Consider the following 25384-nt stretch of genomic DNA (forward strand, 5'->3'; position numbering starts at 1 on the left):
ATGAATACGTTCCACATAATACTTATATTTTTTTAAAGTTTTCAAATTTTTTCAAAAATGGTTTTAGAATTCATGACACAAAATCGAATGGCATTCTTTGAACAAATTCTGTCTTAAAGTTTATTTTCTTAAAATATTTTGAATTCAGTTTGGAGATTTTATTCCATTTAACTGCAAAGGTACCTATTATTTTCGTTTCCAACCAAAACCATTCTTTATTTTTACCTTTCATTAAATTCCTTAATTTCTCACATTTTTTATTTAAAATAAATAAAATAAATACAGACAAATTCGGTTTTTGTTCTTTATTAAGAATTGATCTAAATCAGTTATTTTCTCGTATTTAATATTAATACATGAGTATACATTTTAAAATAATTACTATACTTTTTTATAAATCTTTGCTTAATGAAAACAAATTTAACGAAACAAAAAAAAAAATAAAATAAATCGTTGGGCTTGGCAAGCGAAAGATTTAACAAAAAAAAAAACAAAAAAAAAATCAAATGCATTTGAACAAGACAGACAAAATGCTTAACTGAAAATAAAGACAGAGTATTCCTTATATAACGCATGCTAAGCTATAATATAACAAAACATATAAGTACATAGCAGTTTAAACTATATAAGGACCTTGATCCTACTTCAGAAATGCCAATTGATATAAATAAATAAATTAATTTCTTAAAAATAGTTTTTTTTTTGTTTTTCTTAATTTCTTGTCTTTGTTATACGTTAATCGAAAATAAAAGTTAAAACTTTAAATAACGCTTATTTGGTGTTTAAGCTTTTATCAAAAAAATAATAGAAGTCTTAAAAGAGTCAAAAGAGAAGCAACAACTAGCATCACCAGGTTTTTATTCTTCGATATCGGATTTAACTTCATCAATGCTGACAACAGGTTCAGCAGCAACTTCTTCTTCAGCTTTTTCTTCAACTGGAGACTGAGGTTCCTCAATAACGGGTTTGGGTTCTTCTTCAGCAGCTGATTCAGCATCGGCAGTAGGTTCAGCTGATTCTTCTTCAGCTGGTTCTTCAGCAGCTGGTGCTTCGGCAGTGGAACTTTGTTGCATGGCTTGCAACTCCTGGGCAGCGATTTCAGCTTCTTGGCGAGCAATTTCAGACAATTCAGCAGCTTGGCGGGCCAATTCAGCTTCACGTTCTTCTCCGGCAATCTTTTCCAATTCAGCCAAACGGCTCATTTCTTCTTCGCGGGTTTTTTGTTCTTCCTCCAAGCGTTGTTCTTCTGCTTTGCGGGCAGCTTCTTCAGCCAATTTAGCCTCTTCGGCGAGTTTAGCTTCTTCAGCTAATTTAGCTTCTTCAGCCAAGCGAGCTTCTTCGGCAAGTTTAGCTGCTTCAGCTTGTTTGGCTTCATCAGCTAAACGAGCTGCTTCGGCAAGTTTAGCTTCTTCAGCCAACTTAGCTTCTTCGGCAAGTTTAGCTTCTTCTGCTTTCTTAGCTTCTTCAGCCAATTTAGCTTCTTCAGCTAAACGAGCTTGTTCAGCTTCTTCAACAAGACGGGCTTGCTCAGCAAGACGAGCCTCACGGGCCTTTCTAGCCTCTTCATCTGCTTTCTTTAACTCTTCAGCAAGTTTGTCAGCTTCTAACTTAGCTTTCCTCTCGGCTTCGGCTTTCCTCTTCTTATCTTCCTCTAGAGCTCTGCAATTTAAAGATACCATAGATCTTCATTCATTTTCCAAACAATTGAAAGACTTACTTAGCTTCCAAACGTTTCATTTCGTCAGCACGTTGTGCCTTCTTCTTTTCAACAGCAACATCATCAATGGAAGCTTCTTCGTTGACAGTCAGAAGGCGTTCCTTCCTAAGACGTTGTTTCTCCTTGGTCTCATCATCAACTGGATCCTCTAAAGGCTTTGGAGCAGAGAACTTACGCGATGGCCTGAATGGATCTAAGTCTGGAACTGTAATGATATGATAATGTTGTGTAGGTTTTAAATTCTATAACTTGTTATGTGTGTGCTGAGGGGAGCTGAGTGATGTGTCTATGCTGCATGATAACTAAAGTGCAAGCATTTCACGTGGTTGTTTTATTATTTTTAATAATTAAGTTAAACTATTAAATGTTTATAGTATATTTTTTATGTTATTTACTTACACAAAAGTGATTGAATCCCGGCTTTGATGACATTAGAATGCGGCCTTCTGAATGATGGTGTCAGAGGTATTGTGGGGACAGTTTTTTATTGGGTTTAATTTTTTTCAATACAAAAAAAACTATACAATTTTAAAATGCAATTGTTATTTTGACAAATGAATTTTACAAAAAAAAATCATCGTACAAAAATCCAATAAAAATATCAAAAACAATTACATACAAAATTTTATTTACAAAAAAAAATATTATAACAGATACGAGTATTAACAAAAAATTAATGTATTTGTTTTAAACAGAACTCTGATTTATCAAGAGTTGTTTAATAGAACTTAATTTTGTGTAATGAGATGGGCTTGGAATAGGAACTCTCATGCATTTAAAGAAAAATGAATTGTTTTTCAAATGAATTGATGGCTTGTAAATAAGAATGTTTTCGCAAGTATTAAATACCTTCACAAGTACCTACAGGTGTATTCATTTAAAAGAAAATGAATAATAAAGTTTTTAACAATCTTTCGGCAGAGCTCATTGTCAGCATCTCTGGGATACACGATTTTTTTTATTTAAAAAATCAATACAATTTCACAATTTCAAACAAAATAAAGCCAAGTTTTCTTCCTGTCTGTTATATTTCAATAATTGGAAGAATTTGTTTGCTAAGACCTTCATTTGATAAAAAAAAGAAAAAAAAAACACCTATACAATTCAGTGTGAACCCAAGTGTTGTGTCCGTTAACATAAACCTCACGTAGATCCGAGAATAAACCAAGTTCGTTATACACTAGACCTTTGCGAGTAAAACTATACAGCCTGAGAAATTTTAGCACTCATAAATTTGTACCAAAATAAAAGGGAATTACGAAATAACTGAAAATAAACAAACTTCCTTTTTTCTTGGTAGAAAGTCTCAACAGAAAATGAACTCAGTTTCAAAATGAAATTCAAAATATATGGAAAGAAAAAGAACTAATTCCAAACTGAGTTTATGAGCCCAGTAATTAGTTCATTTTGCAAATGTTAATAGTTTTTAATGGCCCAGAAAAAAAGTATTCTATATAAATCCCAAGTTCAGTATATTGAAAGATACATTTTAAAATTTTTTTAATTTATAGCCTGGAAAGAATCATACCATGAGAAAAGATTCTACCACTTTTGACCATATCTATTCATACTTGCTATAAATGATGCCACGTATTCACTTCTGTAACCAGTAACCATTTATAACTACATATTTTCAATTATTTTTTGAAGTTCATCAACTTCCAAGCAACTTTTTTTCTTTATTGTTGTCAGAACTGTCGGAAATCAAAAAAATTAAAATGAACTGTAAAAGTTTTTCCCACGTAACACTGGGAAATTTAAAATTTAATTGAAATTTTCAATTTTTTACTCTTTTGGATAGTGTGCAAAATTTCAAAAGTATCGGTCCATTAGTTTTGAAGTTATAGGGGCATCAATTCTAAAAACATGAGTCGTGGGGAAAACGCTTAAAGTTTGGAACACCGAAAACGGTAATATAACACGTTCATAAGGAAGCATTAAAATACTTATAGCTTTGTCAGTTTTGCTACAATTTTGAAATAAAATTTTTGAAATTTTACACATTCAGTAAAAAAAAAATGCAAAAATAAAAATTTAATACCTTATACAAAATTAAAGGTTGCAATTTAACGTTTTTATTATAAAAACCATTAAATTTTGTAAAAACAAATATATTTTTAATTTAATATGGAAAATTTCTCTTATAAAAAAAATCTGAGCGAAGAACTTTTACACAACTGTTAAAGAAAAGGTGGCAACTGCTTTGAAATAGACAAAAGAAGGATATCACAGCTATGAAATTTAGATTTTGTCTGATTTAATAAGTAAGCATTTAATTTAATTAGTAAAAAATGGTAAAAAGTTAAATGGAGGTACATATTTGTTTTACTTAATGGCAGAAAAGAAAATGTTAGACATGTTGAATATATGTATAAAGCTGTTCCTAAATTGAATATTAAAAATCATTCGCCTAAACAACACTTATAAAAATGAATTTACGATGTTTGCATCTTAAGCCGACGTAACTGACCACTTCGTAACGTGTAAATTATTCAGAAAGGTTTTTTGATCAACAAAAGGAGATTTTGTTTAACTAACAAAAAACAAAACTAAAACTAAAAAAAGTTACACATTCGCCACAGTGACCCATAATAGAACTTCATCAGTTTAAAAAGGACGTTAAAAAATACATTGACAATCCACATTCACTGGACAATTTCCACTAGTTTATTTCAAATGGCTCTAGATGCTCTTATGAGAAAGTTTTTATAGCCCAGGCAAATTAGTCCAAATATGGGCATGAAATCGCATTTTTTGCCGTACAAAATTTTTTAATGGAATATGTTTGGGTGAATGTCCTCATCATAAATGTCAATTTGTTGGGATGATAGGATGCCGGGAGCAGCCGCCATCTGGGAAAAGAGGTTCGTACCGTTTTTATTTAATATCTACATTTTAATCATTCAATCTAAAAATTACCAATGACATACTCATTCACAATAAAATTGTCTAAAAAATGATCTGTAAACGAATTCCGTAAATTAATTAAATTCAATTTTATAGTTGGTCAAAGTTCGGGTTTGTCTCGCAAGGTAAAACAAAATACCATTTTTTGTTTTCAAATATCTGAAGAATTTTATTTGTTTTAAGAATAAATTAAAATACTTTTAATCATCTGTAAATGAGGTTTTAATCATTATTGTAACCATCATATTGTAGAAGCAAATAATATGCCTGGAATATTATATTTTTGATTCCAAATAATTTATTTTACGTTTATTCAAACACATAGTTGGGAGTCGTCAATCGAAAACCCGATAATTAATAAATTTTTAGAGGCTTTGCCCGTTGAATATAAAAAAAGACTGTACATCAAAAATAGAAAGAATAGTTAAGTATATTCCCCAAGTTTTATGTTAAGTGCGCGAGTTAAATCTCAACCTTGCGGTATCCCATGTACCTACTCGTAATATTATCTTTACTTTTCATTTTCTATTTTTTATATCATCTGCTCAACTGACTGTCGGGTAAGCTAATGATAAAAATTTGATTGAAAAATATTTGAAATTTGTTAATATGTAAGAATTAGGCTGTCAGTTCAAAAGAAACTTGATGGATCAGTAGCAGATGGTATGCTTCGACTTAATTTTATTATTTGTTAAACACAAATGTCTACATACACAGACTTGTTGTGTTTATAGTCATATACGTATTATGATCTTTCTAGGCAGAACACTATAAATCCTTTATACATAAATAAACAAATTTGCAAAATAAAATATAAATGTTTTTGTGATCTAGACAATTTTTTTTTTTTTCTATTTTAATATATAAACCCCCCGCGATTAATGACTATTATTAATTTTTATTCTCTGACATTGTTAAAGCGTACAGCTTCGACATAAAATTGAAGATCGTACACAACAAAATAATATGACATTAGGGGTGTTAATAAATAAAATTTATTTGCGAAAAATTTAAAGCGATCCTTCATCAAAACATTTCAAGAAATAAAACAAGATTTAATTAGCGAATAACTTAATTCTGACATTGAATGATAATAAATTAGCGTTACTGACGTCGGTTTTTGCTAATTTCAGAAACTGGGTCAAGGCCATTACAAATTCGCTGCTAGTTTAGTAGAATGAAGATTTTATTTGATATATTGTTATTAAAATGTGATTGTGTCTGTATATTTTGACTGTTAGGAAAAATTGAACAAAAAAAAAAACATCAAAGTGTCCATGTTTTTTTGTTTTATGACGAAACTGAATGAAAAAGAGTGAAAACAGCGTCAGCAAAACAGAAATTTTGCAATTTAGAAAAAATCACAAAAATAACCTCGAAGAGAAATTAAAACGCAATTTACAAGATTGTACTTAAAAACTTATATACATTTATATTATACAAAAAAATTATTGATTAAATTTACTTACAACAAAAAAAAAACTACTAACAAAAGAATTTTTTACTTTACAAAATTAATTATAAATCATTTTATAATGCCTGACAATAATTGAGACTGCTCGTTCGTTTTTTGAATAAAATTAACTAAAATATTAAACTGGAGTAAATATTTGTTCTTATCTTTATCATGACAGATATTAAAAGATTTTTTTCCTAAATTAGAAAGAAAAGTTAAAATTACTATAAAAAAAATGATTTTTTATAGTTTTGGCAAAAATATCAAAAATTAAAAACACAATTATGAATGAAGATTTTTTTTGTGTGAAAGGAAAATTGTTACACAAAGTGATAAAATCTTTGTTTTGTTTTTTTTCTTCTTTTTGTTGATTGAAAAAAAGATATTTTTAGATTCGTTTGGTATTATAAAAAAATTATTAAAAACAAAAAAAAAATTGTGTAAAGTTTTATTTTTATGGCAAAATGTTTTATATCTAAATCCATAACAGGCTGTTCTTAGGCTTCAACAGCTCCTTCAACTGTAAAGAATAAATCAATCGAAACATAAAAAAACAAGTTAGTAATAAGAAATAGGAGGAGATTTTTAAGTTGATTAATTTATAGACAGAGTTAGTTACAATTTAAACCGTTTTTCTTGAAGCTTTCTACTTGATTTTGGATTAAATTATGGAAAAGAAAAAAAGGAAAAAGCATCCATTGATGGGGTTAGCGTTCCGTTGAAATTAAAATGAATAATTTGGTCAAAAATTTCCTAATTGTCAATATTTTTAACAATTTCAATTTGAGATTAACTAATTTCCATTAGTCCAGTCAAATTTTATTTAGAAAGTGGAAACTCTGCTGGTGTAGTTATGTTTAGTGACTCAGACGAAATTCGATTTTAAAGAACTTTTTTCGTATCCAAAAAGTATTAATATTGAGCTGTTTATTTGTGCACTCTGGGAAAAAAGAAAATTGTGAAAAAATTGAGTTAGAGGGAAATTCGACTTAAAAAAGGTTGTACTTACAGGGATTTGACTGTAATTTTATTTCAAACGTGATAACTGCGTATCAAAATAAAATGTACGACTGCGACCTTTTTCAAAAAGTTATTCAAGTTTAAATATCGAAGTTATCGTTTTTTCATATAACTCTTAAACAATGAAATCTATTCGAAAGTTGTTTAAAGAAGGTTTTGTAAGCCATGTAATTTTCTACAAAAGAAAATTATCACTATAAATTAAAAACTGTACAATGTCAAATTAACTTTAACTTTTAAACTGTAAGTTTTATCGAAAAGTGGCTTATTAAAAAATTGTGCTTTTGTACAATACTGCATTAATCTACATTTTGTAAAAACTTTTCATTTTAATCATTTTTATAATATTGGTCAAAAATTGCTCCCGTTTCTAAACTATGTAAAATATGATATGATATTTATTCTAAACATAAGATCAAAAATATCAATTCTTCTATTTTTAAATGGTGAATGAAAATTAAAAATCGTCACAAAAATATTGTAACAAAATTTCCTCTTCAAAAATCTTAGACAATTCCTTTTTAACATCTTTATTAAACAAAAAAATTGTTTAGTTTAAAACTTTTTCAAAATTAAAAATCGCATATTTTTTGGGTTAATCATTAAAAATGAGAGTTTTGTAAAATATTTCAATGCGATTCACCTATAGACTTTCATATTTAATATAAATTTACACTCGCAAAATAATAAATAAAGCCGGAATTTCACACAATTCATCGATCGAATTTAAAATCGGAGGATCAAAAACCCTGATATGAAAATAAGAAAGAATTTAAATGTATTTAAAATTGATTGCAAAACGAATTTCAAAATATTAAAAAAAAGAAACTAAAACTGAACCATAACTAAGAAAGTCAAAAGTTAAAAATCTTGAAATACTTATGGCAGGTTTCCTCAGTTGAATTTATTTTATACTAGGTACTCATAACTCAGCCTATTCTTCTGCATCCCATATGTAAGTCTTTTCATATTCTATTAAACCCAGAGAATGATTTACAAATAAATACGGTTAACCAAAGGTCAAAAATAGACAAATTTCTATTAACACTGTTTCAATTGAAAAAAAAAGTTACGCATACGTCACAGTGCCCCTGGAAAAGTTTTATCAAAATAAAATTAATAAAAATTATCGATAAGTAAATACAGTTGGACACTTCACCATTGTTGCAGTTGAATGGGTGCGAAGTCATACATTTGTCCATTCAACATTCTGCAATTGGGTTGCTATGATATCGGAGGCCTTTGGATTCGGCGAAAAATGTAAAAATACGATTGCGATATTTCTTTGTTTTTTTTTTTTCATCATGCCACATCGTCTTTATCAATGACTTTAAACTTCGATTCATGCTTGTCGCCCTCTTTGGACCTCAGGGATAAAATGTTGACATTTCTGAACTATTTCGACCACAAACAATTGAATTGGGGATAAATTATTGATTTTGTCGATTTTGTATGTATTTCTCTTCCAATTTCAGATCGTCTCAGTATTCTCGGAAAATCGAACATGAGTGCAAAGGTTCAACATACTCGATTGCTATATTTTTTTTAAATTGTAATTTTTTTGAAGGTAAATTTATTGCCAGAAAAACTTTTTAAGTCTCATTTTTTTTATAGAATTACAAACTATAATTTTTTTATTTTTTCAATGGAACGTTAACCCCCACAAATAATGAAAATTAATCTTCATAACAATTATGTAGGTAAGCTTAAACGGAATGATCATTTAACAGAAACAGATGAATAGAAAGAAAGAAAGAAATAGTAATAGAAAACAATCCAAAAAAAAAACACAACAAAGCACTTACCTTCATTGCTAACGACAACTCGGTCAGAAGCTTCGCTTCTACCCCGTTTGTTTTGAATATAACGTGACAACAAATTAATATCAGTTCGGACCTTGTCCGGATTGTATAGTGCACTCCTTGTATTATACGCCTTATCGCCTAGAATCCTTACCGATGCTAGATGACTTTTGCCTTAAATATTTTTTTTTGTTTTTGTTGAAGTTTAAAAAGGAAATCAGTTAAAAATTTTTTTTTAGATAAAAAATCCAAATTTTGATAATTTTTTTTTTTTTTTGTGATTTCCTCTTTTCGCTTTAACCAAATTTAATAAAATAAAAATCTGACTTGACTGAAGGTCCAGACAGACGTAATTCATACATACCGACATATTTGCTTTTGCGTGGTGTATCGGGGTATTGTGTGATATTGTGCACCTCCTTGGCCAAGTGACGTGTTGGGTTTGTTACTCTAGCAACGTAGGCATCAAGAGCTTGCTTCGATGCTGGCTCATATGTGTACCTTTTTAGGGTTAAAGTTGATTTTTAAGACTTATAAGCTTAGACATAATGGTTTTGAAACTTACGCTGGGAACGGAGTAACGCTGCGAGAACGACGTGTAACTGGTGTATGGAGCTCACGCATTAGATTATTTGTAGAGTTACGGATCCTCTTGGTTTCCGATTCAAAATTCTAATAAGCGGAAGAAGGAAGTTTGTTTGAAATTAATTGGGCAAAGGAAAGGGTTTGAAAGGACCTTCCGTAAAGCTACTGATATTTTTTGTTAAAGTGGGCTTAGAGAACGGAGCAAATTCACGGCGAATTCAAATCCTGAAATCCTTTCTCCATCCCAAAATTTTACAATAGCCGTGTTTTATTGGTACTCAGTATTTTACTGAGTAAACATTTTATGCTCTAAATAACAAAAAACGATTACTTTTATTTATTTTTTATAACCCTTTATTGTTGAAGGGTACCAAACGTATATGTTAAGAAAAAAATTTTCTGTGTAAACCAAAAAATAAAAAACTTTTGTTTATCCTTAGCAATCATTTGTTGTTGCTTACCGTGTAAAATTTTACTAAGCTAAGTACTGAGTTACCAATAAAACACGGCTAATATCGGTAGCTTAAATTTAATTTGACAAACATTTTAGTAACTCACAATAAAAGGCTCGGAATTGAGGTAGTTGGTAAGTGCATGGTAACCATATCCAGGCCTAGTTCTGTGGGCAATACGATCGAGTTCCTTATTAAGGATGGATGGGAGAGTACGGATTGGTGATGTAATAATCCGTTCAGGGCTCAACGAGGAGCGAATCAAACGCGACGATCTAATAACACGGACTGGGGTCTCAACCACTCGTGTACGAATGGATGGCGAGTACGAGTACGAGCTGTACGGCAACACCGATGAGTACGAAGAAGAAGAGTACGACGATGTGTATGGTGCAATGTACTCCGAGTGGATTGATGGCGACGAGTACACAGTGGTACGGACAGGTGATGAATACACTCGGGTGGTGGTGGTACGGATTGGTGAAGTAATAACACGAGTTCGTACAATGGGGGTCGAATAGATTGTACGGACAGGTGAAGTAATAACTCGTTTTGTAGTAACACGGGGCGAGTAAGAATAAATCGGATAGCTGGTGCTGTATACCTGTGTGGTTGGAATTTTTGTTTATATAGAATATAAATTCATGTATTTTGTATTGTATATTATGTAACTGTGATTGTGATGATGATGTAAAAGAGATGATGTTTTCTTTTTGAGAAGTGAAAAAATGTTGTACTGATGAATGAGTTGGCTAGAGCTCCGAAAATGGTACGAAAGAAAAAATATACATTCGAGAATGCTATAAAAAGGCAAGAAGCAAACAGAAAATAATTGATATGACATAAGGTTATTGGTAAGCAAAGAATATGCAAATTATTGGATAGACATGGAAAAAATGAGGTGAATTATGAGGTATGGCTGATATGTTAATGAAGTGATAATACTTACTCTTGAGGAGCCAGTTACAGTCCGTGAAACAGGGTACTGAAACATAAAAATATATTGTTTTTAATACTCTTTTCTTTTAGAGTTCATACTTGTATCCACCTTGGTTTATTAATCATTTTTTTTTTTTTTGGTTCTAAAAATCCTTAATTACTCGAAGAAAAAATTTCGTCTTAATATCTACTCACTAGTCAATATATCGTTACCTTCGCTTACAAAATATTCGTTTCATACAAATACTCCTTTCAACAATTGAACCACTTTCCTCGAAATCTGAAGTCGTTAATGAACTATATTACTACAGCGAATGTTTACCCATGACGAGAACAATCCGTGTTTCGAGATTTTATTTTAAAAATACGGTATCTTATACCTTAAAATTTTTAGTATTCCCTTGTTATTAAATAGACGACAATTAGATGTGCCTTTTAGATCATAACTCGCTGGAGGTTTTAAAGAAAAATAAAATGCACGTACTTGCTCTTGTAGTTCACAGTATCTTTATCTTAAATATCTATTGGAAATTTAAGATTTTTAAAATTTTAAAAAAAATAAAATTTAAATTAAAATTAAATTAAAAAATTTTTTTTCTCAAAAATGTTTTTAAAAATATTTTTTTTAACATTTTATACTTAATGATCTCTGTAAATTTTAAATAAAATAACTAATGCTTTGATGAAATATATGAACTTAAAAAATATGTCAATTTTTGAAAAACTGCAACGCCATATTTCCGTTCTCCGCATTTTTTGAGAAAAACTAAAAACGCAGTTTTGTTAGAATCAATAAGTCTATTACGTATACCAAATTTAATCAAAATCGTTTGAGCCGTTTTCGAGAAAATTGCAATACCTCGTAAACTTTATATGGGAGATATGCGTTAAAAAGGAGATATTAAAAAAATCACGAAAACCACTTTTTGGATCTTCTCCATGATCGTTTTGATTAAAATCTCAAATTTTTTTTTCTACACGAAACCAATACTTGCCCTATTAGAGCAAGTAAAAATCGGACAAAAGTTGTGAGGTCACAAAAATTTTAGTGTGGTATTGATTCTCCAGTTCAAATCTCATGCGTAACTCAACTTCTGGAGAACGAAAATTCTCTTGTTTTTTTTTTTATGGGAAATCTTACTTTTTTTCTCTCAAATCTTTAATATTACATCCAAATTTTGTGATATACAATAATATGCTTTGGAAGGTGCGCTTCGCCATACTCTCGAATCGAACCATAAGTGATAATTGATAATTCTTCATACCACATTGTGTAAGCCCACAGAAATCATATAATTTTTTTTACTGAATACTCTACTGCAGGTATTCCCAATCGCGTTATTTTATGCTCAGTTTTCTGTTTACAACTCGAGGCCAAGATACTTACTTTTCTCAAGACAGCTTCCGTTATTTTACTTATAACAGATGCAATTTTGCGGACTTATCAAAAGCTTTATACTATGGTTGATATGCATACAAAATAGTAGGTAAATGCTTTTACTTCAAAAATTCAAAAGTGTGAACTTTTTTTTTCCACATTTATTAATTCTCTTGTACAAATATGTACTATATTTTATGCATACGGGCCTATTTCTCGACTAAAAGTTAATATCGAATTTAGGTAGAATTTACCAAAGAATTTGGAAAACAAATTCTACAAAACTTTCCAACTATAAACAAGTGCTATTAAATGTGCTTCTCATTGAACCATTTAGATAAGATGAAGAATTTAAGATTTTTTTAAACTCCCGTTAGCTAAAAATATCATAAGCATTTGTTTAAATGAAGCGGTCACTTGCGTGAGCAGAATCTCTTGCCCTGGAGCAAATTTGTTTACACATATCACAATAAAATTTGGAGATTTGCACATTGCAGACTGATAATTTAGCCGGCTTGTAGGATAACTATTAACTCCGCACTATGTTTTAGTGAAATAATATTTAGAAAATGCAATTTTGAGATATCTAAAAAATAAATACTTGTTTTGGGCATCTTATTATGAATAAAAGTAGGTAGTGTTTTGATTACTAAAGTGCCTTCTAACTTATACAATTGTTGTGCCAATATTGTAACAACCATACAACGATGCTTTTATATGGAAACGAGCTTGCGCTGTGCAATGTCTAAATTTTACGTGAATTAGCTATCTACAAATGTCAAACGCAAATTCCTTTAATTATTTTCAATAAAATTGCATATCCTTGGTACAAAGTATACGAATATCGTATAAGCGCCGTTTAATTATTTACTTTCAGCAGTGTGAAATAATTTTTTAAACCCAGTAATTAAATTATTTTATTAAAAGTTCTTAGTTTTTTGGCGAAATAACTATTGAATTGTATTGAATATTGCTCCATTTCAACAGTTATACAGAGCTATAAAGACTAACTCAAAAGCTTTCAGAATTTGGTATCTTGTTTCTTCCAAATGTTTAGGATTAAATGCACTTTTTGTGAATTTTTCTAAACACTCTAAGTTTGAATCATTATTTTGCTTATTATTATACTTACTGAATAATCTTTCGTTCTTGGTCCAACTTTGGAAACTTTAAAATTTTTTTGAAAACTACGTTAACAGGGCAAGTTTTAAAAATCAAAAACCAGTCTCAAACCGTTAGAATTTTGTTCATCAAAATTAAAGTTGAAAATTGACTGTTATTAAAACTTATTAAATAATTTTATATAAAAACGTAATAAAAAATGTTTTAATAAATAATTTTTTTCCCAATTTTATTAAGCAATGTTTAAATGAAAGTTTTGTAAAAAAAAAAAAATCCATTATAGAAAGTGAAAGCAAAATACCTGTTCCAAGTAGGACTTTTCAGAAATTTCACAAAAACTGCATTAAATTTAAAACTCCAAAGATTTGGGATGAACAACTTAACAAGTTACCCGTAAGTTTGTTTTTAATTTCAGTATATTCTGTTTGGACCATTATATTTAATTTTTTGTTTATATTTTGTTGGGGTGAATTTGATTTGCAAACGAATAAAGTTAATGTACCGAGTGTAAACAAAAAAACTGTTAAGGGCATATTTTTAATTTGCCACAGGAAATTGTTTTGCAATTTAATGCAAAAAAGGAAAAGTTTTTATTGTTATGACCTAATAAACATGATATGTTTTTAAAAAAAACTCTTTTCAAATTCAGTCAAATAAAAAAAATCTATTGGTTCAAAACAGAAATGAAAAACAATTAATTCAAGTCAATTTTTTTAAATTACTCGCTTCAACAAATTAAAGAATTGATCAGAGACTGATTCATAAGAAATTTTTTAAGATTTTTCAAGAATGTTAAAACAAAATTCCAATGCTTTTTTACTATTAGCAATTGGCATTAGCAATTGGTTTGATATTAACCTTTTTTAGATTTAATTTAATTTTTTTGTATTCATTTTATTTGCATACATAAAACTCAAATTAGATTTTTTTTAATTCAAGGCTGAGCAGACCATAGATAATCTTTTGGTTTGGTCTATTATGAAATATCTGAAAAGTTGAAAAGTTGAAAAAAATGTAGAACAAAAAATAGCGTTTTCCATTTTTCACGAAGTTTTTTTAACACCATCTTGTTTAAGATGACCAAAAAATGAAAAAAATTCAAATTCTGCCCAACTTTTCATGTTTTTGTTTATTTTTTAGAAAAGATTTAAACTAATTTTTTAAGTTCCTCTAACATTTTATAAAGGGGACGCAAATCACATCATACTCACTTGCTTATTAAACTTGTTCTGACCAAATGAGTCGCCTTTTTAACTTTAAAAGCTTAGATATAAGTTAAGAGATTTTCGGTTCTACTACCTGGACTATCTTAAAATCAATTTTAGCTATAAAAACCAACTCTATGAATATCGCATTTTAATAAAAAAAAAATTTCTCGAAATAAAACATAAAACATTTTCACCAAAAAAAATTTAAAATTTTATTGGCCTTCATTTTGTATCACAAAAATGTTATGGTATTATTATTATTTTATTTTTAAAACTTTTTTAAAGCGTTTACATCTACATTTCTATATAAAAAAATAATTATGAATTGTTATTTGAGTAAAAATATTATATAAATAATTATACTTTGCATGGTTGCAGTTTTAATACAAAAAAGGAGTTTTTTGGCAAAAAACCATCTTCTCAAGGATTTTGTACACGAGCTTGTAAGAAGATTTGTATACAAAATATTATTATAAAAAAAAAGATTTTTTATTTTTTTGTTGTTTTTAATTAGTTATATATTTTCGTTTTGTTAGTTAGTTTGAATGATTTATTTTGTTTTTGAATAAGTTTTTGTTCGTTCGATTTATTTTGTAATTTTTTTAATAAGAAAAACTCGTAGTTTAAAATAATTAAAATTTAAACCCGGTATGAGTAGTGACGGTATGTGGTGCCACCTGGCAAGCGTCCCGATGTTGTTGATGAATAACTATATCCACCGGGTCCAGCTCCAGCTGTGCTAGTTCTCTCAGTGCTGTAATTGTAGCCACCTGGACCGCTGCGAGCTGACCTCTCAACAGTTGATGAATAAGAAGAACGCTCTGCTGGCCTATAAGAATGGGGATCATTTGAGGAGCTCCTTGATGTCTCCGACTTGTATTGGTATGAGTAGTCGGATGAGTTGTGGGAGCGATGAGCTCCTGGCCTTTCTGTCAGTAAGTCATAACGTGGGGTCTACGATTTTTTTTTTAGAAAACACAAAAATTCTTTTTTTATTATACAAGAAGAAGAAGAAGCAAAGGAATAAGTTTTAATTTTTAGATTTGAAGCCATCTTGCTGCATCATTATTACAGACCCTAGGTTCTCAAGAGCCTTGTTTTTTTTTAAGAAACAAAAAGTGTTTAAAACTTTGTTTTTGTTTTTTTTTTTAATTTTAATTTTAAAATGCCAGGAAATTGAAACATGTTTGAACAAGGATGATTGTAATACAAAAAAAAAACATAAATACATCAAGAATAAATAAACAATTTTAACATTTAAGTAAAAAATATTTAACAAATTGGATGATGATGATGAAAAACAAAAAAAAATAATTGTGATGAAGTTTATGAAGGAAATGTTAAGTTTCGGATTCGGAGTCGTTGGAAAATATCTTTTTTTTTTTGGTCCTTAAATTTAATAATTATATTTCGAAAAGCCATCGCCATAGTTATAAGTGTTTCGATATTTCGACTTTTGTTCCCTCGAAACTCCATGTAAATGTGGCAAAAGCAAGTCCATGCTATCTCTTGAGGTGCGTGCAGCCTGATTGCCACCAACTTCAATGGTGTCAATGTATTGGCGAACCTCTTTCAAAACTCTCTCCCTAGTTTGATCCCTAGCTGAGATATAAGGCTTAATTGGTTCGTTTAAGACCCTTGCACTGGGTTTGATGGCAGCCCTATTGATGGGATCAAGAATTGATGGGCGAGATGTTGTCTTGTATTGGCGTGGCTTGCCGAATGCTGTCACCGGATCGGCGATAAGTGTTGGGCGTGGTACAAATGGTACCTTCTCCCATGGAATATCCTTTTTCTGCAAATTCCAAAACAATTTCCGAGAGGGTTTTTGTGTGTCAGTATTTATTTGTTTTGGTTTATCAAAATATGAAACTATTTACATTCTTTCAACCAATTATTTTGCAGGATGTGCATGGATTTCTATTTACAGGACGATCTTTTGTTTTTTTTTTTCAAATATTTACAATACAGGAGATCTACGAGAACGACTGGGTTGATATTTACAAAATGGATATTTCGATTTTGACTCATTGCATATTTACAGGAGCGCTAATAATATGATTGGGCTTAAAGAGAGTTGTATTAGGTTTTTAAAACAATTGTAAAAAGCATAAATAAAATTGCAGTGTGGTTGCGTAAATGATGTTTTTTTGTAACAAAATAAAAAAAACTGTGTTAGAAGTGGTTAAAGGTTTGTTACAGTTTTCAATTTTCAAAAATCTTCATTCATTTTTTTCTTTCAAGAAATATTTTTACTTAAAAATAGTATTTTCAAAAAAAAAAAATTAATTATATTTTCAATTAAAAATCCATTACCTCAAATAATTTATCTAATATTTAATAAATCAAAATGTCAAATAAAAATCTGCATCATCGAAATATTTGTTAATATATTTTTAATGAGAAAAAATATCAAAATCTATCAGTCCCCCGAAATAAAATATGTATTAAAATTTTGTCAGGATTTATTATTTTTACTTAAAAAAAAAATAACATCACATCATTAATTGTTTTTGACTGTGAACATTTTTTTTTTTTTTTTATCCACCCAATGAAGTCATGGAAAACGAATAGAAAAACAAAAAAATTGTTGAGATATTTTTGGTTATTAAATGCGCGCGCATCTAGAATTACCAAAAAAAAATCTCTCTTATGAATTCATTGCTATAGCAAAATTTCTACTATAGTATTGAGTTTGTTTAGAAAATTTTATTTTATTTTTTGCTTTTCAATGTGGAATGTCCAAAGATATACATTTTTTGTATATAATACTGGCTGGGATTCTTAAATTAGAATGGTGAAAAGAAATGACGAGAGGTGGAATGGTCTTCTAATTAATTATACGCTAGCAGGAGCTTATAGTAAGAAAAAAAATTAAACATAAGATGTTTATTGCGATTTTTTTCCTATTTTTTTTTTTTAACTTTTAAGAAAATGTATATTTTCAAAATGTTACTATGCGTCAGCAGAGAAATAAACTTTCAATAAGATTTATAATGTTGTTTACATTTTGGGATTTATAAAAAAAAATACTAATTTTTATACAAATTGTCTTTTATAAACAATAGAAGTTTACAAATATATTATGTAGATCAGGGATCAAACTACGGCATACGTTCGTTAACGTTTTGACTACTGCTCTTTATATTCTATTTCTAGTTTGAATAGTAATTTCTTCTACGTATAGATATCTTTGCTATTTTGCTCAGATTTTATTTATGAATACAAAATGTTTAAGAGATTTAGTATATCAATTCTACGTATCTTTTAGTTCCTGCATATGTACGTCTACAAAGCTGTTGTCTAAATTTTACCATGTAGTATTTTTTATAGAGACTCTGATTTTCATTCATTTTAAAAGAAAAATTTTAGAAATTTAATGAAAACCGTTTCTAAAGGTCAAATAAGTCACTTTTACAAAGTTTTGAGGTATTTTCATAATTTTTCATATCTTATTAAAAAAACGATTTGGATAAAAATCTTTAAGGTGAAATAAAGATTTAAAATTTGAAAAATGAAATTTAGTTTGTTTTAAATTTTTCCCAATTTCCCTACATAATTTTCACAACCCAATGTAGAACTGCCTTTAACTTAATGAGCAATTTCATAAATACATCAATGTACAACGATTAACGGCCAGACCCCTTAATAGTTTAGGTTATTTTGGTCAGCCATACAATTTTGTGTAGTTAAACTTGAACGGTCACTGTGGCGTATGTGTAACCTTTTTTTGTAATGTAAATTGTTCTGCTCTTGAGCAATAAATCAGACGTTTTGATTTTTGTTTACCATTGTACGACCATATTACTTAAGAGGCCTTATAAAAATTTCTAAAACAAATATGTATCATCTCAGAGTTGTTTTGATCCAAACGAGGACCGTTTGTTTTTTAGAAAAAACAAATAATTAGGTAAACACACGTTAACGAAAAAAAAAATTCTAAACTTTTACATTTTACATTTTTGACAATTTCAACACCAAAGGATTATTAGCAAAAAACAAAAGTAAACGTTTGTTGTTGTTTACAGTATAAAATGTTTACTCAACTACATACCGCATTACAATAAAACACGTCTATAGTGAAACTTATAGTGACTTTGGACTAATTATTCAGTTCTACTCATAATTTTTTTTTATTCCTATCAGCCTATTGTTTGTATGTGTGTTTTTTTTATAATTGCAGACGGTCAATGATTTTTATTGCCATTACAGGGCATCATTGCGGTGTAATGTTAAAAAATAAATCAAAACCAATAAAACAATAAGAAATGCAATTTGTACACATTTAGGCATAAACTATTGGACAATTTTCTTCAAATTTTATTTGGTTTTATTTTTTGAGACCTTGATAGTTTAGTTTAAAGTTGCCATTTAAAATGGTAAAATTTGGTAGATTTTCAATTTTTAATGGCAACTTTAAATATAATGAACTGTGGGCCTTGAAAAGAAATAAAATACCTTGAATTTTCTCGAAAACGGATCAAACAATTTGGATAAAATAAATCATGTGTAAGTTTATTTTTCGTAGAACCTTATTTATGACTTTGGCTATCAATTTTTTGTCCAGCTTTTTATCTAGTTTGGAAATAGATATAAAACAAAATTTTCAAAAAAAGATAATAAATATTTGATTTGTAAAAAATTTAAAATTTTTTTAAGCAATTTTTCCAAATCGGAATATTAAATTTTTGTTTTTAAAATTTTGGTTTTTGGCGTTATTGGAATTATAAATGGCATAAGTACCAACTTCGTTTTTTTTTTCAATTATATACTTTCTTTAAAAAACTATTTTTTTAATGGATCTAAATTTGTATTTTTATTTTCATTTCCAAAAATGAATCAGAAAAACAAGTTTTTGACTATTCATTTTATAAACTTGCTTTAAAATTAAAAATCAAAGAATCAGTTTTGATTTATGAAATTTGAAAGAAATGCGTAACGTAACGTAATTTTGGACGTGATGGCACTAGGGTTGCCACACATTTTGGCACTATTAACATTTTGGTGACGGCCGAAATTCAACATGTGGACCAATTTATTTTCTCATTTTCGTTTTTCTCAAAAATCCTTGACATTTCCTACACCTACAGTATTTTTATATACATATGTTATGTATATCCCTCAATAATGGTTCAAACCTGAGTTGTACTCACATCAATATTTAAAAAAAAAAATCTGTTGCTCAAGAGAGAACTATTCTATTTCTATTTCAAAATCCAATATCTTAAACTGCTTACAATGGACACTCCAATAAAAAATCTTATTTTGATGGAAGCTGTCAAATTTTTTGACATTTTTGACATATACTTCATACTCCTGGCATTGATTTATTTAAAAGAACGCTGTCTATTCCAGAATTATATAAATAATGTTTTATTCAAATATGAGTGAATATTTCCTATTGTTTATAAAAATGATTTCAAGTTTCAAAAATGCAATACAAATTTGGCAATGATGTAAGAATACACTCTTTAAAATAATATTTAAAATAAACAAATCTCATTTCAAAATTCACTTTCTAATATAAGAATTTGTATACACACACGTGCAAGTTTGTAATTATTGCAACAACCAAAATGTGTGTTATATAATAAATTATATCTACATAAAGTGTTTATAAGTAAAATCAACTACCTAAATATAAAAATTATTCTCATTGCATTTGAATTTTTGCCTTGAAATGGTTTGGCATTCAGACAAAATTATTAATGATGCAAAAGATTTTTATTACCATCATCGTGCAAAAAAAAAAAATTCTAATTTTATTTTAATATTTTCAATCTTTATAATGAAATATTTATCTATTGTAATAAAGTATTTTTGCATTTATTTTTTATTTTTGTGTTTTTATAAGTGTATAGGTTTTTGGAAATTGAAAACTCAAAGCGAATAATAATATTTGATGATTATATTAATAGCAACATGCATCATGATTTTTTTTTTTAACTTAAAACAATAACATATACCTCCTTATAGTATATCTTATCCTTAAATATTTTTATTTCCTTCTTTTAAAAGAATTTCAAAATAATTTTTAACAATTGACAACAAAAAGATGACACAAATATTATGTCTTACATCAAAATTCAAAAATACATAACATTTATTTTTTTTTTTTTTCTTTTTTTAACAAATTCAAAATGATTTTTCTTATTTTTTTAATATTTTTTTCATGAAAATGTTTTAACCAAATTAAATTGTTGATACTCCAATGTGTAACATAAAATGCGATATTCATAGAAAAAAAAAACAGGACGACAGTTTCTAAAGGTTCACTTGGATACAAGACTAAATGATTTTTGAGAAGACAACAAATAAAAAAAATATAACAGACTCAATGTTTCAAACGTGTTTCAATTCCATTCAATTCGATTTATTCTCGAAGTTTCATTTTATTGAAATGTCCTTAAAGTTGTATTTATTTATTTTTTTTAACACAGCAAGGTGGACACAAGCATTAAATAATTTCAATAATAAAAAAAAATTAAATAAAAATGTCTACAGGCGAATTAAAAAATATTTGCAATTTTCACTAAAAACTTTGTTTTTTTAATTTTTAAATTTTATTTAAAATTTAATTTGAGTAAAACACTTTTTATTATTTTTTTTTTTAAAGTCCTTTTTTTTTCTTTTTTCCACTTTTATTCAAAATTATTATTGCAAATATTTTTATCATCACATAATTTTGGGAAACCACACTACACTACTGCTAATTTTTTAATTTTTTTTTTTAATTAACTACTTTTTTTTAATTTTAAAATTTATTCTATATCGCTTACCGATACGGAATACGACGAAACCACGGGCCTTGTAGAATAGGACCTACGGGTGGTGAAAGCAGATTCATAAACCATTTTCGTTCGAAAGTTTTTTTTTTTTTTTGTTTAAGTTTTTAAAAATTAAGAAAATAAAAATTTCACTTTAATTAAAATTTTTTTAAGGTTTTTTCTACTCGTGTCGTCGTGTCTTCACTTAACGCCCGTTAGAGATCTTCTGAATTCTGGTCAGGATTTTCGGATGATTTTGAGTTTTTGTTTTTAAATAAAAAAAAAAAAACTGTTCACTTCATTGCTGAATTATTTTTGGAACACACTCATACATTTGAAGAGAAAGTAAAATTTTCGCGCGCAGCTGTAGTATGAAGTGTAGACGAAGTTTAAATTGCCATGAGACAACAAGTATTTTTAATTTTTTTTTTTTTATTTTTGTTGGATTATACTTTTTTTTAAGTTTTTTGTGAATTTGCTAATATGCGAGCGATTTCATTGATATATTTTTGTTTTTTCAATTTTTTTGTGCAGTCAGGAAAGTGCTGGTTTTCAAAAAGTATGAGTGTGATTATACTATTTTTTTTATTTTTATGATCTTATAGACAAAATGATAAATTGTTGAGAAATTATGAAAATCTAATTTAAGCGAAGCATTTGCGTTTTTGTCTAATTAGATGGCACATTGAGTGTTTTTCATTTGGATTTTAATTTTTTTCTGTTTTTTTTTCAGAGGATCAGTTAAATTTATTGCAGATTTTGAAAATTGTTTCAAAAATGTATTTATTTCCTGTTTTTCATAATGTTAGTATCTGCATACCTACTTATTTTCAATATTATATTAATTGTCATAACTATAGAAAATAATATATTCGGTTCAAACATGAAATATCCTAAATTTAATACTTTCGATGCCAGATTCAAAACTTTAGAGGTTAATTTGTTTCCAAATAAATAAATTTCTCCAAAATAAATGAATAATCTTGAATATTCTGTATTATATTGGTGTATTTTATTGAAGTAATTTCTTTATTTATACCATAAAAGTCCAAACGAATCCGTTTTGGTACAATAACTACACAAATGTTGCATTTGTAGGTATATTTAATGGGTCACTGTGGTATATGAATATGCGTAACATTTTACTATCCACACACAAAACTCAAGCCGTTAATATAAAATTGCTATCGCTGTCGACAATATGAGCCGTGTTTTTGTGGTAACTCAGTACTTAGCTGGTTAAACATTTAATACTGTAAAATAACTGTAAGAAAAAGATTTCTCTGTAAACCACAAAAATTAATACGTACTTTTTTATCCTTAGCCATTTTTTGTGGTTGCATACCGTGCAAAATTTTACTGAGCTAAATACTTATTCCATTGTTTATTGTTAATGATCACATAAAATGGACGAAGTCCATTTTATCGACATCACTCAGATTTTTGTGTCATGTGTGTCTGTGAAAACTTGTTGAGGTTATCTAGAAATCCTGAAGTGATCGAGTGTAAAGAAATTCGGATTTGGTGTCAAAAAAAAAAAAAAAAAATATTTAACATAGTCGTCGTCATATGCAAAAAAATGAATTCAAACTCTTTTCTGACTTTTCATAACATTTTCTTGCAATTGTTCTGAAAAGTGAGAAAAGAGTTCGAGTTCATTTTTTTGCTTACAGCCCATAGTCTCACCCTCAGTAGGTCAGAATTGTTTTTTGTGGCTGTTTAATTTATTACTTTAAATGCACGAAATTTGCATTGGCTATTAATTTTATTTTTTTCATTGATTTGTTAAAAGCGATATATTTTGAATTTTCCATTCAAAACTTTTCCTCCCAAGTTATAACCTGGACGAACAAAAAGAAAAAGAAGTGGTTTTAATCAAATTTTGTGAATTTTACAAACTGCTGATAAATGTCTCAATGGACTCAACTTTCTAACACAAAGAGTTTTCGTGATATTCGTTTTAAACTTTTAAATCACTCAATCAAAACGGGTTTTACGATTTTGATAAAAAAAAATTGTTATTTTTAAGATTTCATTTTTGAAGTCATTGATATTAACGGTACCTCCCTTATAAGTAGCTGTGAACTTTATTTCATATCTTCAAAATTTCAATTTCAGAGAATATTTTTAAGGATTTTTGGTTTAAAACAAAATTGAGTTCTTTTTCGATTTTTCGAAAACTGGACTTTTTTTCGTATTACATAATTAATTTTTTTTTTTAGTTTTAGGCTTTGATTAATAGTTACAATTTGTTTTTACTGTACTTTTTGGATCTTAAGAAGTTGGCACTATCGCCCGAAAACTAGCTACCTGAAAACTAAGGTGTATTCCAATAAGCCAAGAAGAAAACAATGTGTGAGAGTCAATATGGGAGAAGAAGTGATTTGGGATATCGTCGGTGAAACCAGAAAAGTGTGTAACTCCTTTTTAGCAAATTTTATAGGAGAGCAAAAAAACAAAATCGTTTTGAAGGCATTTGTATGAGTTTTCATTTTCTAATTTGCTAATTAAATAAAAACTATGAACTTTAAGGGGATTCTCGGTTTAAGGAACGGTAGATATCAGGTTTGTCTAACAGATGGCATTCAAATCTAATTTTCAGAAAATTTGGAGTTACACACTTTTCTGGTTTCACCGACGATATGCAAATATACAAGCTGAATATTTTTTTAATTCCCTGTTCTATTGTGAAACAGTTTTCAAAAACAATCTGAACATAATCCAATAAGTTACAAAAAAGTTATGGTAACTTTTTTCAGTTAAGATCAGAACTAAATTTTAATTTTATTTAATTAGACACAAAATTTAAATAAAATGGGTTTTTTATATAAAGAAATCAAAAATCAGAATCAGAAATGAAGCAACTTTTAAACTCTCCAGTTTTTCCATTTAAACAAAAGTGATCGTCACTATATCCAACGATAATGGGATAGAATAGAGAAATGTGTTAAAACTAACTGAAGACAGTTGACTTAAGAAAAAACAACTTGGTGGAGTCATGAATCACTTCACTTCTTGTTGTTTTTGAACTTTGTTATAATCTAAATCTATAATGATAATCTGAATCTGACCACAGACTTTAGAAAAGCATTTTTCAAAAGATGAATGTCCTAATAAAACAAAAATGATTACTTGATTTTCATTTCGTTGAATTTTATTATAAAACGTTACTCTGAAACAAAGCAATTGTCAAACATTCGGTATATCACACAAACGATAGTTGGGAAGAAAATTAACTATCTTTCAAAAAAACTTGGTGGATTCATGATTTCGAAATGGATAGGAACGCTACACTAACTTTGTATTTCTTGTTTTTTTTTTTTAATTTTGTATAATGTGAATCTGAATTTGACCACAGAATACGGACAAAACTATATCAAAAAGATGAATATCTCAAGAAAACAAAAATGATTACTTTGTACAGAAAAAAATACTAAATCATTTTTTTGTCTATTAACGAAGACCAAAATAAGACTTTAATTGTGTTGACAAAAATGTTAAATTTATTAAAAAATAAAAATCAAATCATGATACACTAATGGAGGTGTTTTGTAAGGCCATTGATTTCAATTTGGCTTGAATCCAATAGGTGGGAAAATAGCCAAGCACAATATAAAACACATGTTAAATTTTTATCAAAACAAAAAACAAATCATTTTATTGGATACAAATTCATAAATATCAAAGCAAATAGTAATTAAGTTTATTATGAAATTTCAATGCAAATTTTTACAAAAATTATTGTTAATGTAATAAAGAAATAATTTAAAGAGCCAATATTTCTTACATAGATTTACATATGTATTTATTTTTGAAATATTATATTTTGATCGTTTTTTGTGTGATTTTCAATAATTTATTTTTAGTATTCTATATCTACAATACACACGACTGAGTTTATTTTATTCAAGGTAACATTCACTCGGGCGTATGTGAAACATTCTTCTCCACAGTAATAGATTTCGTCTGTGATCTCAAGTCCAAGTTCAATATTTTATTTAAATTTATATTTATCCATAAATTTAAGGGAA

At 28.3% G+C, this 25384-nt stretch overlaps 1 protein-coding gene across 8 annotated transcripts; it reads right to left on the reverse strand.

The window, feature by feature from the left end:
• Positions 1-290: 290 nt before the first annotated feature.
• On the reverse strand, positions 291-21620 carry LOC129914259 (protein anoxia up-regulated-like). Of its 8 annotated transcripts, none has more exons than XM_055993422.1 (8): positions 21366-21620; positions 10889-10924; positions 10046-10543; positions 9468-9574; positions 9267-9403; positions 8906-9043; positions 1718-1922; positions 291-1659 (listed from the first exon to the last, which is right to left on the reverse strand). In XM_055993422.1, the coding sequence occupies exons 1-8, from the start codon at positions 21438-21440 to the stop codon at positions 858-860; spliced, it is 1998 nt and encodes a 665-aa protein (XP_055849397.1). In that variant the 5' UTR covers positions 21441-21620; the 3' UTR covers positions 291-857. The 8 variants fall into 8 exon arrangements, with proteins under 8 accessions (XP_055849397.1, XP_055849396.1, XP_055849395.1 ...); XM_055993421.1 differs by having other exon boundaries at positions 8906-9061; XM_055993420.1 differs by having other exon boundaries at positions 8906-9076.
• Positions 21621-25384: the final 3764 nt, after the last annotated feature.

The sequence above is a fragment of the Episyrphus balteatus genome, chromosome 3 (genome assembly GCF_945859705.1).
Source record: "Episyrphus balteatus chromosome 3, idEpiBalt1.1, whole genome shotgun sequence".
NCBI lineage: Eukaryota > Metazoa > Arthropoda > Insecta > Diptera > Syrphidae > Episyrphus > Episyrphus balteatus.